Raw genomic sequence first — 22,550 nt, 5'->3', positions numbered from 1 at the left:
CAGATAACAGCCCTGGCTGTAGTTGGACAGTCATAAGTGAAAGTCGTTTGTATAGTGGTTCTTCTAGTCTGAGACTCAGAGTAGGATGGTGCTTCTCTCAATGTGAGCTTGTTAGAGAAGGATTTGGACTGTATCCCACCCGCAGTGTTGAGAAAAGCAGGACAAGAAGGGGCATGAAAAATCCCCTAGTGTACCACTTGCTCAGCCCATCTGAATCAGGAGCTTTGCAGGCATCTCAGAGCTGGTGGGCTGTGGTGGGGAAAGGGCGGAGGGCAGGCAGGGTTGCCAGTGCCCCGCCTGGCCTGGGACGGGCTGTGTGCAGCTCCCTGATTGCTCAGGGACCACGTGGAGACTGTGATTGGTTCTAGACCACACCTAGTTGGTGAGCGCAGCTGCTGGCTGAATATCCCACAGCTCTGCCGAGATCACTGGAGCGCGCACACACCTATCTTCAGACACCGGACCAGGAGGGGAACCATCAGCTGCTGCACTGGAGGAGCCGTGGAAACTTTGCTGAGTGAGTGAAGTGGGGAGAGAACGAAGCTAGTGGCTGGCCCTGAGGGAAGTTGCTGGGCAGGACAGCAATGGAGATAAAGAGCTGGTTTGTGATTGTTGCCATGTGTTTCCATCAGGGGTGGAAGATAGGACTGGAGCAGGTGCACAAGAGCACAATGGGGAAGGAGATAAGCCCAGAATCAAATTGATGCCCACCTCTTGGCACTCCTGCAATACTGGCTGCCCACAAGGGCGAGCGTGCTGGACCATAAAGCAAACATTTTCAAACTCTGCATGTGGTCAAGCCTTGGGGTCCAGGGAATTACAAAGGGGCTTCAGTGAGGACCTGCTGTCTTCTCCCACACGAATGGGTCTCTCTCCTCTTCCCTTCCCAGGCAGCACCGACAGCTGGGGCTGCAGCTTGAGTGATGGGAAAAGAAAGCCTTACTCCACCAGGCCATTAGCAGCACTCACAGCATTAAAAATGCAGGAGGTGGATGGGAGGAGACAGGGCCAGGGATGAAGACTAATGCAGCAGCCGAGGCTGAGAACAGACAGGCTTCTCTCTCCTCAGAACCCAGATCCAGATTAGGAGCCAAAGAATGAGGGGAACTTTTGGTTGAAAAGACTTCTATGGTGTAAATGCAAAGAGGGCCTCCCGCTGGTTGGTAGGGAGAAAATCAGCACTTTGGGCATCCTCAGCCTTAGGACAGCGTTTTACTCTTTTGAGGGTCAGGGCCTAGCCTATGCTCCTGAGTCCACATCGCCTACAACACTGCCTGGCTCAGCAGCGCTGGGTCGGTGGCCAGTGGGAGGGGTGGGCTTGCGGCGGGGACCGTCCTCTCTGCGCGCTCAGGGACTCCCGAGTGCCCCTGCCCTGCAGGTCCTCGGGCCTCCTGCGCACGGCGATGCCGGCCTCGTCCACCATCCACGTGCTGCAGCTGCTGCGAGAGCTGTTGGCGTTCGTACTCCTCAGCTACACGGTGCTCATCGGGGCGCTGCTGCTGGCCGGCTGGACCACCTACTTCCTGGTGCTGAAGTGACAGCGCCCAAGCCCCGCCCCCCGCCGCGCCCTCCTCGTGCCCGCCCCCAGCCGCTAGCCCCACGGCGCGCTGCCCCGCCCCCGCGCCGGACGCGGTCCGCTCGCTGACGGAAGAACTCCGCGCTTCGCGCCCGGGCTAGGGCTGCCTCTCGAAGCACTACCACGCCCGGGTTGGAGTCCAAGCTCCTCTCACTACGGTCGACTCCGCTCCGCCCGCTCCTCGCCCTCAGGCCCAGGGCCCGCCCCCTCCCGCGCGGAAGCCCCGGCGGTTGGGCGTTCGCCGCAGCCGTTATTACCGTTACCCTAAGCCCCGCCCCCTCCCTCCTTCCCGTCCAATCCCGGCTGCTTCCCCGGGCTGGGGTGTGGTCATGGGGCCAGGCCCACTCTAGAAGAGGACGCGCCTCGTCCTCCGCTCAGGAAGCGGCGTCACTTCCGGTGTGTGCGTCTAGCGTCCGGCCGCCGCAGGATGGCGGCTCTGAGGAGCTGGCTGTCGCGGAGCGTAGCCGCCGTCTTCAGGTACCGCTGCGGTCGGGTAGGAGGGCAGCACCGCAAGGGGGGAGGCGCCGCAGGTAGCGCCGTGGCCGGGATGGCAGCACCGGCGTAGCTGGCGCTCGTTTCGCTCCTCGTCCGAGCGGGCCGCGGCGTCCCGCCCCTCTCAGGTCCTAGGACGTCCCGACCCAGCCTCCCGCCTCCCGGGGCCAAACCCGGAGTTTATTTCTCACTGACGGCTTTTCCGTTATTCCACTGGCTAAACGCCAGTCCCCCTAAGCTCGGGCTGGCTTCCCGGGGCGCCTCGGTCTGTCCGCGAGTTCCCGTTGGCTCATCGTCGTCACTGGAGGGAGATGGGGGAGCGGCCCGGTCGAGCGGCGGGTTAGGAGAGGAAGTTTTCCCTGCGGGCAGGAGGGGAGCTGGTCAGTCCCCGCGCCGCCCAGCTGGCTACGGATTCCAGGTGTGGCCTAGCGGGGATTAACGGGGACACCTGGAAACCTCGGCCCGGGGCTAAATGCCGCCTGCAGCAGCGTTTATTTTGGCCCGAGGTTGTTAAAAAGCTTTGAGACTGCCTTTTAAACTTCCACACGTGTTACCGGTTTAACTCCGAAACCACTGGGCCCGCATCCCCGCGCGGCTGAGGTTCCCGGGAGTTGGGTAGCAGTTGCCCCTTCCAGCGAGTCCGGGGCTTTCCAATCCGACACGCTCCCCACCGAGCCCTGTCATCTGGAAGGCCGACCCAGCATCTTCGTGTAGGCTCCTGCTTGGCCGAGTGTGAGTTTCTAACCCCTGCAAACAAATTGAAGAGACTTAGAGATTGGTAGGTACCGCCTTCCTAAATTTGACTTATGTTTTTAGGTACAGGCAGTGTGTTCCTGTCGTGGCTAACTTTAAGAAGCGCTGCTTCTCAGAATTGATAAGACCATGGCAGAAAACTGTGGCAGTTGGATTTGGTGTGACCTTGTGTGCAGTTCCTATTGCACAGGTAAAAATACCGTAGTGTCACTGGGTGTTTCTTAGTGTACTGTGCCCTCCTGAAGTCTCAGCTGGGCAGTGAACCCTCAGACAAGCTCTTAGTGTTACTCAGTGGTTCCACACCCACGCGATGGTTTACTTTCTCCTATACCAGCATCATCTTTTCATAGCTGAGCAAATATATTCCCATTTTTTTTTTTAAAGATTTTATTTATTTATTTGACAGAGAGAGACACAGCCAGCGAGAGAGGGAACACAAGCAGGGGGAGTGGGAGAGGAAGAAGCAGGCTCCTAGCGGAGGAGCCTGATGTGGGGCTCGATCCCAGAACGCCGGGATCACGCCCTGAGCCGAAGGCAGACGCTCAACCGCTGTGCCACCCAGGCGCCCCTCATATTCCCATTTTTAATTGTCCCGTTTGGTAGGAACAGTATGTCAAGGTGTCGAATTGTACAAAGAGGGAAGAGAGGAATAAGATCAGGATATTACAGTCTATCAGCAAAATAGTCTTTCATTCAACCAAAAATTATTGAGCAACTTTAATGTGCTCTATGCTGTAAGAACAAAACAGAGTTCCTGCTCTCATAAAACTTGCATTCTGGTGGGGGCGCCTGGGTGGCTCAGTCAGTTGAGTCTTGACTCTTTTTTAATTTGTTTTATTTTTAAAGGTTTTATTTATTTTAGAGAGAGAGTGCAGGTGGGGGGGGAGGTAGTGAGGGTGAGGGAAAGGGACAAGCAGACTGCACTAAGCACAGGGCCCTACCCCAGGCTCAATCCCACAACTGGGAGATCATGACCTGAGCTGAAAGCAAGAGTCAGCAGCTCAACCTACTGAGCCCCCCAGGCGCCCCAAGAGTCTGACTCTTGATTTACGCTCAGGTCATGATCTCAGGGTTGTGAGATTGGGCCGCATGGGCTCGGCCCTGGGCATGGAGCCTGCTTAAGATTCTCCCTCTACCCCTCCCCCATCTCTCTCTCTCTCTCTCTCTCTCTCGCTCTCAAAAAAAAAAAAAACCCACATTCTAGGGAAAAGAAGGGGGAGAAAATAAATATAAATGCCGCCTGATGAGTGCTATGCAGGAGACAAATAGGGTAAGAGTATAGGGAGTACTGGGAGAGAGTTGTTTTATTTTCGATAGGAGAATGTGGTCTAGGAGGGCTACTCTGACAAGGTGATGTTTAAGTTGTGATCAGAATGATCTGAAAGAATGAGCCATGGTAATATCTTGGAGAAGAGTTTGCCAGGCAGAAGGAACTCTTGAGTGCAAATACCTAGAAGCAGGTGTGTGTCTACCTGATATGTTTGATGAACAGCAAAAAGGTTAATGTGGCTGGAGTGGAATGAGAAAGAGAGCATAATAGACAAGTCCAGAAAATTAGCTGAAGATCAAACTGTTCGTCCTTTTGAGCCATTTAAGGCTTTGAATTTTATTCTGAAAAGGAAGCCACAGAGGATTTTACCACAAGGCTGTTATGACCTCACATAAGTTTTTAAAGGTTGCTGTGTTCTAAAGGTTGCTTTAGGAAGACCAAAGGGAGATTGTTGCTCTAGTCCAGGCTTGGAGTAGGCGGGCAACAGTGTCGGTGGGGAGAAGCGGACCAAATGTGGTCAGCACAAGTTGCTGATGGATTGAATGTGAAGTATATTCCAGGATTTTTAAAAAAGCCTAAGCAACTGAAAGAATGGAGTTACCATTTATTGGCGTGGAGGGGAGCAAGTTTTGGGAGGATGAAATCAAGAGTTCAGTTTTGGAAATGAGAGTCTAAAATGTCTAGTAGACATCTAGGTGGAGTTGTCAAGTAGGTGATATGAAAGTGGTACCTTATTAAAAAGATCACTGGTTATATGCTTCTGAGAAAGAGCTAAATAGGAAATTAGCAAACCCCATTTTGGCAAAATATTTAATACTTACATGTGTGTTTATCATAACAAGAAGATAATTCCAGGGGCAGCTGGGTGGCTCAGTTGGTTAAGCATCTGCCTTTGTCTCAGGGTCATGATCTCAGGGTCCTGGGATCAAGCCCCGCATTGGGCTCCCCGCTCAGTGGGAAGCCTGCTTCTTGACCTCTCCCTCTGCTCCTTTCTCCCCACTCGTGTTCTCTCTCTCTCAAATTAAAAAAAAAAAAATCCATTCCATTTATCAAAGTTTTTTCAGCCTCTTCTGAGGCTTTCTCATGAGCCTGCATCTTTTTGTTCCTCACACGAAACCTCATCTCTGCTTGTTCATGAATTGTTAATCCTAAAACCCTTACTTGAACACCAGGCCATTTTCTGCCACAATTAGGATAGCCTTTCTTCTTTCCTTCAAAAGAATTCTTTGGATTTGTTCTTTCTCAGTTCATACACTTTTCTTAAGCCCCAGTTACCTCAGTTCTGGGCCACATGACAGGAGCCTCGGGTCTTTATCCTGTAGGAATGGCAGTTCCACTTCTGTTCTTCCAAACCTGCAGCAGCTCTCCACTGTGTGTTGCAGAACTAAAACCAGCCAGCTCTCCCTGTACTCCAGTCTCCTTGCTCTCTCACCTCTCTTGTGCCATCTGTTGTCACCAGGCTAGATCCCTGAACATCCCCTGCATGTAACAGATGTATTCTTTTCCTCATTATTTCTTCTTCCCCAGGCTGCCTGACAGTTCTCATCCTAGCTCTCTTCAGGCCCAAGTCCCACCTCTTTTTAAAGCCTTTCAGAGTTTCTGGCCAACAGTGATCTCTCTCTTTCTGACCACTTGTGTTGTATTTTAATATTTGATGATTACACTCTCCTGAGTCAGCAGAGCATAACGGAAAGGGTGCAGACATTGACGAAGATGTGGTTTAAGGTCTAGATATGTGATTTTTTGGGAGAGTTTATGTAACTCTTCCGTGTTTCCATCTCCTCATCTGTAAAGAAGTGATAGTACCTGGACTGTTGTGAGGAACAAGTGGAAATGCACTATAAAATGCATTATGGGTGGCTCAGTTGGTTAAGTATCTGACTCTTGGTTTTGGCTCAGGTTGTGATCTCAGGGTTGTGGGATCAAGCCCTGCATTGAGATTAAAAAAATAAAATGCATTATGAAGACATGTTAGAATATATAAAAATTAGCTTCCAGTGAGCAGAAATAATAATCTTTCCAGTCTTTCTGTACCTTCAGTGCAAGGTATGTAATGAAAACTTATTTGATTGAATGAAAGATAAATATAGTAAGTAAAATTCTGGATTTGTTCGCGTGTCAAAGATTTCTTGACTGCTGCTTTCAACAAGCAGTGATTCTATTGGTTTATGCTCTAAATAGCAAAAACAAGACAGCATATGACTAGAGGAATTGATTTCTTTGTTCTGATAAAATAAATGTTCTGCGGAAGGAAAAGGCAGAGTCAGGGATGACCTAAAAGTTAAGCCTTCTTGTAAAACCTTTCCTTATTCAGCATAAAGTGTAGAGTATCTTTCCAAAAGTTCATGTTATTCCACTTTGCTTTTTACAAAAAACATTTAATGCAGTAGCGGCTTTTCTTTCTTTGTAAACTTGAAAATCCTCTCCATACTTCTTTTGGTTATTGAAATCAGGTACTAATACAGTCAGGTACAAAAGCAAAGAGACTTAAAGCAAACTTTCAGAAAGCAGGGAATACTTGAATTTATTTAAGGTGGCCACATTTCCTAACTCTTGAGATAGTTATATTGGCGTTTTTTGTTTTTTTTTTTTAACATAATAGCTGAGGTCAGAGTGAAGAGTCCCCAACCCATACCCAAGAACGTACTGTTCATTCTGCTCAGAATTGCTCTCCCCCATCCACCCATTTACTTTCTTAGACTCAGTATATCCTTCATCAACTCTGTGAAGCCTTTTTAAACTATTTTCATTCAACGTAAGTGATTGTTTCTTTTGCACCCCTCTACCTGAAGCTTGTACAGACTTGCAGCTTGTACTGGCCTGGGAGGCCAATTAGTTTAGTGTTTTCCTTCGGCTCAAGTCATGATCGCAGGGTCCAGGGATCAAGTCCCACGTCAGGCTCCTTGCTCAGCAGGAGGTCTGCCTCTCCCTAGTGTTCTTTCTTGCTCTCAAATAAAATCTTAAAAAAAAAAAAATACAGACTTCTGCCACAGCTCCCATGGTACTTGATTGTATTAATTTTTCAAGTTCTGTTAGCCCCAGCTGAAATCTTTGAGGACAGAGAATATATCTACATATCCCAAGTATCTAGCACTGTGGTAATGAATGAATCATACTTCATCAGATTTGTTGGTTATAATTACTAGACTTTTATTTCATATAAAGAAATGCTTGGCTTTTTGGAACACAGCATAAAAGCAGATAGAAAGCATACTCTGGAATCATTTCCATATATTGTCTTTAATAGACAAAGCTTAAAAAGAAAACAAGCAGTGTGAGAAGTGTTTTTCATTGTTTCTTCAGCTGTGAAATTGTTCTTGGCTTGAGCTTTAGGTAGAAGTTGAGTGAAAATGTTTGTGTTTTTCAGAAATTGGAGCCTCATTCTCTTAGTAACGACGCATTGATGAGGAGGGCTGTGTCTTTGGTAACAGATAGCACCTCCACCTTTCTCTCTCAGACCACATATGCATTGATTGAAGCAATCACTGAATATACTAAGGTAAGTGTTGTTAAGTCTTGATCATCTAAACCAGGGGTTAGCAGACTATGGCTTATAAACCGAATCTAGCAAGAGGCCTATTTTGTTGTTTCGCTGGAGCATCGGCAGGCTCATTTGTCTGGATGTTGTCTAAGACTGCTTTTGTGAGTTGAATAGTTGTAACAGAGACTATAGGGCCCATAAAGGCTAAAATATTTACTCCCTGGCCCTTTACAAAAGTGTTTAGACTTTTTCCAGGAACACTTTTTAAAAGAAAAATCTTTAAATATAGCAGCCCAGTATATAAGACAAGAGAACAAAGCTGATTGGGTTCAGTTATCGGTAAAGGGGTCTAGAGTCTACCCCTTGCAGCACCAGGGGCTTCTCTGTGGGGACAGCTTGAAAACCCCTTATCGGAGCTAGTGGAGAGGTGTCTGGGTAATCCACGTCACTTACAGGTTTATTGTAATTTTTCAGCAGCTTTTTCCTTCCGCCTTCTGAGTTTTCCCTCTACCTTGTGTTCTCTAGCTCTGAATTGCTAACAAGCTTTTAGAAACACAGAATTTGATAAGTGGAAATACTTGCGTCCTGGAATAACGCCTCTGCCTCCTACAGTAGTGCAATTTCAGCGATGTGGAAGGACTATCTCCTTGAGGTGTAACTCTCACAAATCCTAATATGCCTCACTTATTTTACTCATTTGTTCTATATTTGTAGGCCGTTTATACCTTAATTTCTTTATACCGACAATATACAAGTTTACTTGGGAAAATGAACTCACAGGAGGAAGATGAAGTGTGGCAGGTGATCATAGGAGCCAGAGTTGAGGTGAGCAAAGCTGGTAGACCTTTCTGTGTCAGTGCCCCTACCTCGTTCTGCTGTCTCACAGTAACTGTTCTCTAAATCTCTTTTGAATAGGCCCATTTTACTGTGCTTATTAACCTCTTCCTGTTGTCTCAAGTGCTGTGTTTAATTTATAGATGACTTCAAAACAACAAGAATACTTGAAGCTGGAAACCACTTGGCTGACGGCACTTGGTCTTTCGGAGATGGCGGCAGAAGCTGCGTACCAGACTGGTAGGTTCAGATTGTTGCTCCCTCGGTGCCGGTTGAATTTTCATCTGGCTGTAAAATGAGGGGCTGAGATTAGTCTGAGGCCCATGTGGCTCTAACCTTGTGAGAAAATGTCCCCATTTCCACTGGCTAGGGAGTCCTTATCTAGAAAACACAGCTATTGTGGATTAGAATAACTGCATCCAAATAGTTTTTAAGCATTTTATTTTTATAACTGCAGTATTTATGGACAACTAGTCACGCAGTGGCACAGTTGGAGGAGACAACAGACCACCAATCTGTGTGAACTTTACTGTGTAGATGGAGAAACTGAGAGCTGGAATCATAATCAGTGAAAATCCAGGACAAATAGCTACCATTTATTGAGTACTGGTCTATTTCATGCTCTGCAGTATATTATAGGCATTTTTCATTTAAGGAATGGAAGATTAGCATCCCCGTGTTACACATGAAGAAAATGGGGACCGAAGGGTTTGAGATGCTGGGTACCAGAAGGAAGCTTCCTTCAGTTCAGCGCAATGCTGAAGCATCTGCACCTTTGTATCCCAATAGACAAAATGCAGTTTTTCATTCACCAGGATGTCTTGTGAACCTCACAATCTACCCAGTGAGCTTGAGCTGAAGGTTTTTAAATATATTTTGAAGAAAACTCTGGTTTATTCTTACCTGAATTGGTCTCAAACTGGGTAGCTCACAGAAATTTTTGTTTTCTGATTTTAAGATAACAGACTAGGGACTCTAGGACCAAATCTTAAAAAAGATACAATATATGTGTATTTTTTAAAGTAAAAACAAAAAAGTTAACTAAGGTAACTAAAGGAATCTGGGATCCTAGAAGCACAACTGGAATGAAGAGTGAAACAGTAGAAATGTGAGTAGTGTTGTAGCAATGCCACACCAGCAGTGGGAGCAGGGTTTCTTGGTACAGTGAGCAGGGAGGTTTGCTGAGGCATTCCAGTGTGAACAGTCCCAGGCAGCCTTAGATTGAGCTGGAGAAAAGGGAAAGTAAAGTGTAAGCATTATCTGGGGGAAAAAAGACCTTTTTTTTACATTTTTTAATAATTTTATTTATTAATTTTACATTATAAAATGTACAAAGAAAAATACATAAAAAATTATAAGAAAGGAGATTTACCTACAAAGGAAGTATAATCAGATATGGCTTCTGATCAACAACCCTAGATGCAGGGTAACAAATCAATAACCTAGAATTTTATATCCAGCCAAATACCATTATTTCAGACATAAAAATAGTTTACCAACCACATATGCTTTCTGGAAAAAAAAAAAAAAAAAGTACTTTGAGAGGAAAGAGATTAGATTAGAAAGGAACAACTGAGATATAAGAATGAGCAAAATTCAGTAAAACTTAGCAAAAGTTCTGAGTCTTAAATTTTTAAATCAGTTTGGGGAAGAAGTGAAAGCATGCCAAGAGTTGTTTTGAGGAGATAGACATCAGTTTAACATGAGACCTTGCTAAACAAAGGAAACTTGATAAATTCAGTTAAGACAGGGAAATTTTAAAGGAACAAGTTCCAACGTAAGTGCTCACAATACCTATGAATATGTTCAAAAAAATAGTCCCAGCTGGGATGCCTGCGTGGCTCAGTTGGTTAAGCATCTGCCTTCGGCTCAGGTCATGATCCCAGGGTCCTGCAATCCTCAGCCCGGAATCTGTTTTTTCCTCTCCCTCTGCTGCTCCCCCTGCTTGTGCTGTCAAGGAGAAAAAAAAAAAAACAGAAAAAAAACTAAAACAGTTTACAGAGACACCTAAAACAAAATGGTATAGGAAGGTTGACAGTTATAGAAAGCTAAACCAAACCATTATTAACAAAAAGAAAGCTACTCCAAAAAGGTGGCAATGTCAGAATAAGGATTCAAGACTCAAAAAGCATTAAAACAATTCAGAAGATATCAGTCATTAAGCAGTATGCCTGATAAAGGATTCAAAGTAATGGTCATAAAGATACTGGACTTGAGAAAAAAGTGGATGAACTGAGAACGTCAACGAAGAGAAAATACAAAAAGAACCAGCCAGAGGGGCCCCTGTGTGGCACAGTTGGTTAAGTGTCCGACTCTTGGTTTCAGCTCAGGTGGTAAGCTCAGGGTTGTGAGATCGAGCCCCACATTGGGCTCCACACTTAGCAGAGTCTGCTTGAAAGTCTCTCTCCTTCGCCCCTCCTGCTTTCTTTTGCTCTCAAAAAAACAAAAACCACCAGTCAGAGGTGAAGAATTCAACTGAAAAAAAAACACTACAAAGAATCAACAGAGGATTAGAGGATGCAGAAGAATAGGTTGGCGACCTGGAAGACAGGCTGAACAGCAAAAATGAAAACCGCTTAAGGGTACTCGGTGACATCAGGCATAATAACATTTGTATTATAGGGATCTCAGAAGAAGAAGAAGAAAGAGAGAAGGGGCAGAAAACTTCCCTAATCTGGGAAAGGAAACAGACATCCAGGTCCAGAAAGCACAGATAGCTCTTAACAAGATGAACCGAAGGAGATCCGCACCGAGACACAATTAAAATGGCAAAAAGTAATGCTAGACAATTTTAAAAACAGCAAGACAGTTACATGCAAGGGATACCCCATAAGGGGTATTTGATAGCTGGTTTTTCATCACAAATTTTGCAGGCCAGAAGGAAGTGGCATAATATGGTCAAAGCGCTAAGAGGAAAAAACCTACAACCAAGAATACCCAGCAAAGTTATATCGTTCAAAATATAAGGAGAGGTAGTTTTCCGAACAAAAGTTAAAGGAGTTCATCACCACTAAACCAGCCGTACAGGAAATGTTAAAATTCTTTAAGTGGAAAGGAAAGGCCATACTAGAAGGAAACTACGAAAGGGAAAAATTGCACAAGTAAAAGCAAACAGATAGTAAAAATATTAGGTTATTCACTTAGAAAGCCAGTATGGTGGGGGCGCCTGGGTGGCTCAGTCGTTAAGCGACTGCCTTCGGCTCAGGGCGTGATCCCAGAGTCCTGGGATCGAGCCGCATATCAGACTCCTCCCCTGGGAGCCTGCTTCTTCCTCTCCCACTCCCCCTGCTTGTGTTCCCTCTCTCGCTGGCTGTCTCTATCTCTGTCAAATAAATAAATAAAATCTTAAAAAAAGAAAGAAAGCCAGTTTGGTGGGTAAACCACAGAAGTAGCAAAAATCTATTATATCTACCAAAATTAGTAAAGGGATACACAAAAAGATGTAAAATATGACATCATATACATAAAACCTGGGGAGTAAAAATGTAGTGCTTGTAGAATGTGTTCAAACTTAAGCAATGAACAACTTAATATTGACTCCTGTGCACGTAAGATGTTCTGTGTGAATCCAATGGTAACCACAAATCAAAAATCTATAATAGATACACCAAAAAAATCCACATTAAAGAAAGCCATCAAACTCGCAAGGGAAAGAACAAAAGAAGAAAGGAACAGAGAAGAACTGCAGGAACAGCCAGAAAACAATTAACAAAATGGCAGTAAGTACATACTCATCAGTAATCCCTTTGAATGTAAATGGACTAAGTGCTCCAATCAAAAGACATAGGGTGACTAAATGGATTAAAAACAACAAGACCCATCTATAAGCTGCCTGCAAGAGACCTCAGACTTAAGGACACATGTGGACTGAAAGTGAAGGGACAGAAAAAACCTATACTATGCAACTGGAAGCAAGCCCTCCCCCCCCCCCAAAAAGTGTTACTTCTATCAGACAAATAGTCTAAAAGACTGTAGTGGGGCACCTGGGTAACTGTTGAACATCGAGCATCGGGCTGACTTGATTTCGGCTAAGGTCATGATCACAGGGTCATGAGATCCAGCCCCATATCGGCTCCACACTTCACCCGAGTCTGCTTAAGATTCTCACTGCCTCGCCCTCTGCCTCTCCACCCCCCACACATGCGCTCTAAAATAAATCTTTTAAAAAAAATTCTCTTCTTGGGGCACCTGGGTGGCTTAGTTGTTAAGCGTCTGCCTTCAGCTCAGGGTGTGATCCTGGCGTTCTGGGATCGAGCCCCACATCAGGCTCCTCTGCTGGAAGCCTGCTTCTTCCTCTCCCATTCCCCCTGCTTGTGTTCCCACTCTAGATGGCTGTCTCTATCTCTTGTCAAATGAATAAATCTTTAAAAAAAAAAATTCTCCTTTCCCCCTTCCCTTCCATGTGTGCGTTCTCTCCCTAAGCAAAAAAAAAAAAAAAACAAAAAAACAAAAAAAAAAAAAAACAGGAGACAAAGGACATTACATAATAAAAGAATCCAACTTAAACATAACAATTGTAAATATGCCCCCAACATAGGAGCGCCTGTATACAGCAAATATGGGAGACACAAAGGGAGAAATTGACAGTAGTACAGTGGTAGTAAGGGACTTCACCCCACTTACATCAAAGGGTAGATGATCCAGACGGAAAACAAGTGGCTTTGAACAACACATCAGACCAGAAAGACCTAACATTCACACACAGCATTCCATCCCAAAACAGAATACATACGCGTTTCAAGTGCAGAGGGAACATTCTTTAGGATCATACGTTAAGCCATAAAAAAGTCTCAAGTTTAAAATTGAAGTCCTATCAAGTATCTTTTCCTACCACAATGAACTGAGACTAGAAATCAGTTTCAAGGAAAAAAAACTTGGAAAAATACCAAACATATGGAGGCTAAACAACATGCTAGTAAACAAGTGGATCAAGCAAGAAATCAAAGAGGAAAAAGTCAAAAAAATACACGGAGAAAAATGAAAACACGATGGTCTGAAATCTTTGGGACACAGCAAAAGCAGTTCTAAATTTACAGTAATACAGGCCTACCTCAAGAAACAAGAAAAACTCCAAAAAACAAAACAAAAAAACCCCACCTAACTTTACACCTAAAGGAGCTAGAAGCAGCAGAAACAAAGCCCAAAGCTACTAGAAGGAACAAAATAATAAATAGGAAAATGTTAAAGATAGAAAAGATCAGTGAAGCCCGGGGCACCTGGCTGGCTCGCTCGGTGGAGTGTGCAACTTTTTTTTTTTTTTTTTAAAGATTTTATTTGACAGAGACAGCCAGCGAGAGAGGGAACACAAGCAGGGGGAGTGGGAGAGGAAGAAGCAGGCTCCCAGCGGAGGAGCCTGATGAGGGACTCGATCCCAGATCGCCGGGATCACGCCCTGAGCTGAAGGCAGATGCTTAACCACTGTGCCACCCAGGCGCCCCGGAGCGTGCAACTCTTGATCTTGGTGTTTGGGGTTCGAACCCCATATGGGGTGTAGAGATTACTCAAAAAACCCATTAAAAAAAAGGGGGCGCCTGGGTGGCGCAGTCGTTAAGCGTCTGCCTTCGGCTCAGGGCGTGATCCCGGCGTTGTGGGATCGAGCCCCACATCAGTCTCCTCCGCTATGAGCCTGCTTCTTCCTCTCACTCCCACTGCTGTGTTCCCTCTCTCGCTGGCTGTCTGTCAAATAAATAAATAAAATCTTAAAAAAAAAAAAAAAATGAAGCCAAGAGTTGGTTCTTTCAAAAGATAGACAAGATTGATAACCCTCAGCCAGACTAATCCAAAACAAACAAAAACCCTCAAAATCAGAAATGGAAGAGAAATAATCTCTTTGTATCTCTGTGGTGTTATGAATAATTATATGCTAACAAATTGGACAATCTAGAAGAATAAATTCCTAGAAACAGAAAATCTTCCAAATGTGAATTAGGAAGAAATAGAAAATTTGAACAGAAAAATTATTAGTAATGAGATGGAATTAAAAAAAAAAAAACTCCCAACAAACAAAAGTCCAGGGCCAGATGACTTCACCAAACTGAATTCCACCAAACATTTAAAAAAGAGATACCTGTTCTTCTCAAACTATTCCGAAAAATAGAAGACAAAAGAAAATTTCCAAATTCATCCTACAAGGCTAGCATTACCCTGACACCAAAACCAAAGACACTACAAAAAAGAAGAAAACCAGGGGTGCACAGGTGGTACAGTCTGTTAAGCTTCCTACGCTTGGTTTCAGTTCAGGTCCTGATGTCAGGGTCATGAGACCAAGCTCCCCCCGCCCCCAATCGGGCTCTGCACTCAGCAGGGAGTCTGCTTGGGATTTTCTCTCCCTTTCCCTCTACCCCTCCCTCTCTCCCTCCCCCGCCTGCACACATGCACGCTCACTCACTCTAAAGTAAATATTTAAAAAGAAAACCAGAAGCCAGTATCTCTGGTGAACATAGATAGAAAAATCCTTAGTAAGATATTAGCAAACTGGGGCACCTGGGTGGCTCAGTTGGTTAAGCATCTGCCTTCGGCTCAGGTCATGATTTCTTGGTCCTGGGATCAAGCCTCGAGTTGGGCTCCCTGCTCAGTGGGGAGTCTGCTTCTCCCTCTCCTGCTGCTGCCTCTTTTGTTTTTGCTTAAGGCAAGCGCCCTCTGTCAAATAAAATCTTTAAAATATTAGCAAACTGAATTCGGGACTACATTAAAAAGATCATTCATCAAGATCAAGTGAGATTTATTCCAGGGATGAAAGGAGGGTTCAATATTCGCAAATCAGTGGATACCTCACATTAATAAGAGGAAGGATAAAAATCATAGGATCAACTCAATAGATGGGGAAAAAAAGCATTTGACAAAATACAATATCCATTCATGTTAAAAATTCTCAACAAAGTGTGTTTAGAGGGAACATCCCCCAACATAGGAAAGCCCACGTATGAAAAACCCACAGCTAACATCATAATGGTTTACATAAAAGAAAAACAAAAATTAACAAGGGACACCTGGGTGGCTTGGTTGAGTGTCTGACTCTTGATTTCGGCTCCAGTCATGCTCTTGGGGTTGTGGGATCGAGCCCGGTGTTGGGCTCCTTGCTGGGTGCAGAGTCTGCTTGGTATTCTCTGTCTCCTTTTCCCTCTGCCCCTCCCCCTGCTTGCGTGTGTACACACACACACACACACACACACACTCTGTCCCTCTCTCGCTCCCTCTAAATAAAACCTTTAAGAAATCTTAACCCATTTACAGTTGCACCCAAAATAATAAAATACCTGGGAACAAATTTATCCAAGGAGGTGAAAGACACATACTGTGAAAACCGTAAGACATTGATGAAAGAAATTGAAGACAATGGGGTGTAAAGACATACGGCGCTCTCGTGCATTGGAAGAATATTGTTAAAATATCCATACTCTCCCAAACAAGCTACAGAATAAATGCAATCCCTATCAAAATACCAATAGTATTTTTCACAGAACTAGGACAAATAATCCTCTAAAATGTGTATGGAACCATAAAAGACTTTGAATAACCAAAGTAATCTTGAGAAAGTAGACCAAAGATGAAGGTATCACAATCCCGGATTTCAAGAGATACTACAAATCTGTAGTAATTAAAACGATGTGGTACTGGCCCAACAAGAATGACAAATGGAATAGGATAGAGACACAAGGGTGTTTATTAGTAGGAATGTAAATTGGTGCAGCCACTGTGGAAAACAGTGTGGAGAAGGAGGTTCCTCAAAAAATTGAAAATAGAAATAGTGTATGATCCAGTAATTCCACTACTGGGTATTTACCCAAAGAAAGCAAAAACACAAATTCAAAAAAGATTTATGCACCCCTGTGTTTGCTGCAGCATTGTTTACAATAGCCAAGATACGGAAGCAGCCCAGTGTCCATTGGTAGGTGAGTGGATAAAGAAGTTTTGAATGATGTATGTGTGTGAAAGAAAAGGTGTAAGAAGATTTAAAGAAATAGGGGCACCTGGGTGGCTCAGCCGGTTAAGTGTCCGACTCGATTTCTGCTCAGGTCAGGATCTCAGGGTTGTGAGGTGGAGCCCCACGTGGGGCTCTGTGCTCAGTGGGGAGTCTGCTTGGGATTCTCTCTTCCTCTCCCTCTGCCCCTTCCCTCCACTTATGTGCTCGCTCGCAAGTCTGACTTTTTAGAGGGCAAAAGTAACATCAGAAAGGGCTGTTATAGATACAGAGGGCTTTTCATTATATAAATATTACAGTCCTTATGGACATCCCAGACTGGCCCAAGAAGTAAAGAATCAAATAAAACCAATAACCATAAAAGTTGAAATTGTATCCAAAGATTGTGTGCCCCCAAAATGGACACTAAGCACAGGCTGTTTCGTGGAGAGTTTTTTCAAATCTTCAAGAAACATAATTCGTGTGTTACAGAAAGCAAACCAGTGCACAGAACACGATGGCCAGCCTCCCAGCTCTTGTCATTGTGTAAAGTCAGCATGGGCCTGACCGCAAACTGCACTAGGCCAGCCCTGGAACAAAACTATGGTCAGCGTCACTTATATGGATGTAAGTCAAATACAGCCATTCACCCTCAGAATACAAGATGTCTCAATACTGAAAAGAAAAAACTATCAACATAATTCACTACTTGAGATTATCCACAGTAAGGGAGGAAGGCTGGCTATGTAATGTCAGTATGTGCCCCAAAGTGGTCAGTAAAATGTAGTACCCATTTATAACATAAATCCAAGTACAGTTATGAATAGAATTTTCCTAACGTGATAAAGGTTAAATAATTCTACTTAGTAATGAAATATGAGCGGCATTCCCATCAAGGTCAGAAATAAGAGGGGTGCTTGCGATTTCCCACTAACTTCTAACACTGTGCTGAAGATTCTTATTAATACAGTAGGTTGGAAAGAACTACCCAGATCTCCTATAGGTGAATTTATAAATATGCATATCTATATCATGACATACTAGCAGGTAAACAGAATGATAAAGCCTAAAAAGATTTTTAAAGAAAAAAAATTGCAAAAGATGTTCAATACTATAAATTTACATAATGACACAAAAGGTAACAATATGTCCTCCTGCATTCCATATGTACAAAAGATGAGAAAGCTGCCCTTAAAACTTCCAGCAGAGGTTATCTCTGAAGATTGGGTAGGGTGATGGAGATCTTTGACAATTCCCTTGAGCTACTGATTTGTCAAAAAGAAAGGTGTTAACTTGTGTAAATTCATAAGGTGTCTATACTAAGAGCTGTGTAGCTATAAAGATGATTGTGGGAATTATACTAATAACTATTAATAATGATAGCTGCTGATAGCTGAGAAAATGCAGACCTCAGTGTGGAGGTAGAAAGTTCTCTGCTGTGCAGAAAGGGCAGGGAAAGTCTCTAAGAGGGAGGGGCTCAGATGCTAGCCACGGAGCTCTAGGCTTTCCTCCTGTCCCCTGGTGCGTTCTGCCCTGTGCGACCATTCACCCTAATTGTCCCATCTTTTGGCAGGAGCAGATCAGGCCTCGATAACTGCCAGGAATCATATTCAGTTGGTGAAGTCGCAGGTGCAGGAAGTGCGCCAGCTTTCCCAGAAAGCGGAAACCAAGTTGGCAGAAGCACAGACAGAGGAACTCCGTCAGAAAACACAGGAGGAAGGGGACGAGAGGGCCGAGCCAGAGCAGGAGGCCTACCTGCGTGAGGATTGAGTGCCAAGCCACTTCCCACGTCTGCCGGCTCAGCCTGGGGAAAGCAGGGGTGGCTGCCACCCGGCTCAGGGGTGGCACAGCCTTCTCTGCACGGAGAGGAGGCAGCAGGTCCGCCCTGGCCCATCAGGCCTTAGTGAGCTGTGATTGCCGGGCCCCCTACCCCACCCCCCCACCCCATGGACCTGGTTCTTAGCCCTAGGGCACTGCACCCTGTTTAACATTTGATCCCGCCCATCTTTTTACCTCCCACCCAGGACATCTCGACAGCCTGGCCAGAGAGGGGTCCTTTTTTGTCCTGCCCACAAGTTCAGTAGCTGTTTAACTTCCTTTTCCAATCCTACATTTTCAAATATGATTTAGTCTTTGCTCCCCCATAGGAATGTGTGGTTTTGGGGGGAAAGGGGAGCCAGTTTATAAGATTCCTTTTCAAGTGTTTCTGATGCCTTCTGTGATCTGGCCCCGTCGCCTGTAAGGACAGCTGAAGCCCAGGAGCCGAAAGTCCATTATTCTTAAGGAACTGAATGCAGACTGTGTACCTGGTGCTCAACAGGACATGCTCCAACACACACTTCTTGTTTCCTTCTTTCCTTCGAGTTTCTCTATTGTATCTGAAGGAGAATAATTTTGTTTTGCACTTCAAAAAGAAAATGTTTGTGTGTATATTCTGGGGCCCTGTGCAGCCTCTTTCCTTCACCTCCCAGACTGGCAGAGCCCCACGGGGCTCCAGGAATCCCCCCGCTCCCGCTGGCACCTGAGTCCTGGCAGCATTTGCTAAGCCAAATTTGGCTCCCGTTCAACACGTGCTGGTACAGGTGAAGCCCGGTTTCAGTGTTTTTAATCAGCAAGGTTGGGGTGCGGGTTACAAAAATGGAGTCAGCATTTCCTATAGACCATCAGGGTCAAGTGTCAAGGGTCTCAATTTGTCATCATGATCAGAAAATCAACACTAGGTCTACTCAACCCGCCCCTCGGAGTTGAGGCAGGGGGGCTGCTGCACACTTGAGCCCCTCATCTGTCACCAGCGCCCACATGGTCCACATCTCTAGGGGGCTGAGGCGGTGTACCAGCAGGAGCCCCCGGTACAGGCAGGGGTCTAGGGGGTCCAGGGGCCGCCGTATTCCAAATGTCTTAAAGCCAGCGTGGTGCACGGGGCTCACCCCCAGCTTTCTCAGGCACATACCCACAAAGACGTCATCGATGGGGAAGAGTTCGGCCTCTTCCACGGCTTCTCGGAGGTGCTGCACGGTGGCTCTGGACATGACATATCCCCCACCCCCCGCATAGGGCGGGTAGTGGCGGGCCCTGTACATGGATGGGGGGATGAAGTACTTGACCTTGGTGTTCCTGTTGGGCAGGGCCTGGCGGATCACATCTCCTACCAGGAGGTCGTGGCCTGGGTCCCAGCCATCCAGGAACTCCAGCACATTGGGGACATGGACAAAGACGTCGTCATCGCCCTTTAGCACGAAGTGGGCCTGGGGACAGGCAACCGCCACCCAGCGCTGCAAGTGCAGCTCCTTGAGCGTCAGGTTGAAGAAGTCCTCCGCAAAGTCCCACTGCAGGATATCATCAAACTCCTGACTCTCATAGGCCAGCAGCTGGGCGGGGGGCGCAGGTCCCGCCACCCCCAGGAGAAACACGAGCTTCAGCTGCCGGCCCCTAGCCCAGCCCCCCGCCCGGCCCCACGTGCTGCGGATAGCCGCGCGCCGCTCCACGTGGCCTGGCTGCGACTTGATGGCCAGGAGCAGGAAGGTGTCCTCCGCACAGCCCGAAGGCTCCAGCAAGATGGAGAAGTTGCGGCAGTGGCGATAGGTCAAGAAGAGGCGGTGACGGCTAGGCAAGGACAGGGAGACGTTAGCCACCGTGCGGTTGGGGGGACACTGGCTGCGGCGGGGCCCTGGGGGAGCCCAGAAGGCCTGGCGGCCCACGTTGCCCCCTACCGTCTTGGCCTCCTTCTTCAGGAAGAGCAGGCAGCTGAGCAGCAGCACAGCCAGGCTGTACAGGACCAGCCAGCCCAGCCTGCGGAACATGGCAGGGCCTGCGGGGAGAGAGCTGTGTGAGGGCCGCGGCGCCCCCGCCCTCGGCCTCCGCCTCCCTGGGCCCACCCCCCAGCAGCCAGGTCCGCTGGCTCTTTGTCCCTCTCCCAGCGGACAGGCTGAGCACACCTACGCCAGCCCTTGCCCTCTGCGGTCATCAGAGGGCTCTCGGCACCTTGCTCCCCAAAGGACTTGCAGCTGCTCTAAAACTGAGGCACCACGGGGCGCCCGGCTGGCTCAGAAGAGCAGGGGACTCCTGCTCTCGTGGTGGGGAGTTCGAGCCCCACCATGGGTGTTGAGATTCTTAAATTAAAAATATTAAAAATTAAAAATTAAAAAAAAAACCCACCCAAAACCCGAGGCACCAGGAGCACTTTCAGCATTTCCCAGGAAACTCGAGTATCTTATAGAAAAACCGGCAGCGAAATTCATTCTAAGCACAAAACCGGACATTCAGGGCTCTTGAGTCTAACGTCAAACCATTTCCCCCCAAAAGGTGTGCGGTCTCATCTGTCGGCGGCCCGGTGTTGGTGTCAGAGATGACGGCCCGGGCGCTGCCCTTAGAGAGCCTGCTCCTCCCGAGAAAGGCACACAGCCTTCACGTCGGCCTCGTTCCTTCCCGCCCCTTCTTGGAAGAAGTTCCTTCTTTCCCACAGGTTTCTGGGGGTCACTTAAAAGGGGGCTTTAAGAGCAAACCCCTTGCCCAGAGGAGCATGAAAGCAGGACGCCTCCCCTGCGGCCGCCGTGGCCCATCCTACCCCTGCGCTCGCGCTCTCGGCAAGCGTCCCCGCAGTCCGGAGAGAAGGCCGGGAAATGGAGCTCGCGGAGGAACCTGCCCCAGATCAAGAGCAGCAAAGCCCGGCACTGCCCCGCGGTCCTTGTCCCACAGGCCTCACGTCTACCCAGTCCGGCCGCAGTGGCCCCATGCCTGTCGCCCCGCTGCCACCGCGACAAAAGCATCTCTTCCAGCCGAACTTCAGACGGAGTGAGGAGCAATGAAAGCAGTGTAAGGAATACAGCGACGGGGGAAGAGGATTCCAGCCTGTGGAAGTCTAGAAAGCGCTCCTTGAGAACGGACGTGTGAGCAAGAGCTGAGCGAAGGGACCAAACCACGAAGATCCGGGGGCAGAGTGTGCGGGGCAGCGGCAGCGGAGCTCCTGGAGTAGGGGTGGGTGAGGCGGCTCTGCGGCCAGGAGCTGCTGTGGCCGGAGTAGGAAGAGCCAGGACGAAAGGCGAAGAAGGCGAAGGGGGCGCGGGCCTGAGAAGGCCGACATCAACGCCCCGGTGAGGGGCGGGGGGCGCTTGGGTTTAGTGTAACCGCGGGAGAGATCCCCCGGCGGGTTTGGCAGAGGCTGTGACAGCAATCGCGCTGCCTGCCGGGATCCTCGCGCCGCGGCTGACGAGCGCTACGGAAGGGAAGAGGGGAACAGACGAGCGGGGAAACGCGCACCGAGGCCCGCGCCGCAGCTGGGCCGGAGCGCCGGCTGCGGAGCGGGCGGGAGCGCGAGCGAGCGGAAGGGCTGTCAGCGGCGCGGGGAGCCCCGGGGGCGCGGCGGCGGCGTGCGCTGAGAGGGGCGCAGGTTCGGCGGTTTGGCTCGGGAGCCCGGGCCCATGGCGCTCCCGCCGCGCAACCCGCCCCCCCGCCACGTCTGTCCCAGGGCAGTTTCCCCCCAACCCCCCCGGAATACGGAGCCAGGCTCCCCCCCCCCCCACTGTGAATCCGAGTTCAGTACGTGCCCAGTGTAGGCCTCCATACGGAACCCCCAAAAGCCCGGTTCTTAACCCCGCCTGGATTTCAGCGAGGGCACGACGCCCCTGCAAATGTGGTGCGGAGTCCTAAGGGTCTGCAATTGGTGCTGGGGGGACAGCCCTCTCGGGTCCTGGGGGCTCGGTGACCCGACACGCTACAATGAGGGAAAGTGCCAAGGGCTGGTTCATTCCACGAGCAGCCTCCAGCTGGCTGTTGGGGGGGTGGGGGTGGGGGCCGAAGGCCGGCGGGGTCCCCGGAGCAAGGAGCAGGGGCCCCGCGGCGGACACCCCTCCAGGTCCACAAGGTCCGGGGGGAGGGGAACAGAAGCCGAGGGCAGCAGGAGGCCGCCTGGCCCCGACGGCCCCCTGGGGAGACGACCCCGCCGCCAGACCCAGCGTCCTGGCGGACGCGCGGGGGGGACAGAGGCACCGGCCCCTCCGGCACAGGGAGACACGCCCCACCCCGCAGCGGTGGCTCCAGGCGCCCCCGGGCCCGCTTAACCCGTTCCCCCGAGGACCTACCTGAGCCGGGACGCCGGGCCAAGGACAGGCGAGGAGCTCGCGCAGCAGAGCTGGGACCCGGAGCTCTAGCCTCGCACAGCCCGCAGGGCTGGGGCGGGGAGCTGGACTCGCCGGGGGGCGCGGGGCGGGGCTTCGGGGCCCCGCGGGACCCCTCCCACACGGGGCCT

The 22,550-nt window shown here is 48.2% G+C and overlaps 2 protein-coding genes across 6 annotated transcripts; one reads left to right on the top strand and one right to left on the bottom strand.

Annotated features, from left to right (window-relative positions):
- The first annotated feature begins 1,902 nt into the window (after positions 1–1,902).
- DIABLO (diablo IAP-binding mitochondrial protein) lies at positions 1,903–18,719 on the top strand. 5 transcript variants are annotated; one of them, XM_040619979.1, is made up of 7 exons: positions 1,903–2,053; positions 2,885–3,011; positions 7,459–7,590; positions 8,287–8,397; positions 8,550–8,646; positions 16,799–16,933; positions 17,880–18,019. In XM_040619979.1, coding segments are annotated over exons 1-7 (654 nt in total). In that variant the 5' UTR covers positions 1,903–2,003; the 3' UTR covers positions 17,882–18,019. The 5 variants fall into 5 exon arrangements, with proteins under 5 accessions (XP_040475913.1, XP_040475912.1, XP_040475915.1 ...); XM_040619978.1 differs by lacking the exon at positions 16,799–16,933 and having other exon boundaries at positions 17,880–18,719; XM_008688973.2 differs by lacking the exons at positions 1,903–2,053; positions 16,799–16,933 and adding an exon at positions 2,582–2,800 and having other exon boundaries at positions 17,880–18,719.
- Positions 18,720–18,895: 176 nt separating this feature from the next.
- B3GNT4 (UDP-GlcNAc:betaGal beta-1,3-N-acetylglucosaminyltransferase 4) lies at positions 18,896–22,543 on the bottom strand. Its single transcript, XM_040619977.1, has 2 exons — positions 22,384–22,543; positions 18,896–20,114 (listed from the first exon to the last, which is right to left on the bottom strand). Exon 2 carries the CDS (start codon positions 20,104–20,106, stop codon positions 19,033–19,035), a length of 1,074 nt encoding a protein of 357 aa, XP_040475911.1. The 5' UTR covers positions 20,107–20,114; positions 22,384–22,543; the 3' UTR covers positions 18,896–19,032.
- Between the last annotated feature and the right edge of the window lie 7 nt (positions 22,544–22,550).

Source organism: Ursus maritimus, unplaced genomic scaffold, assembly GCF_017311325.1.
Source record: "Ursus maritimus isolate PB19 unplaced genomic scaffold, ASM1731132v1 scaffold_33, whole genome shotgun sequence".
NCBI classification, from domain to species: Eukaryota; Metazoa; Chordata; class Mammalia; order Carnivora; family Ursidae; genus Ursus; species Ursus maritimus.
Note: the sequence above shows the minus strand (reverse complement) of the source record. Positions and strands in the feature narration are given on the sequence as shown.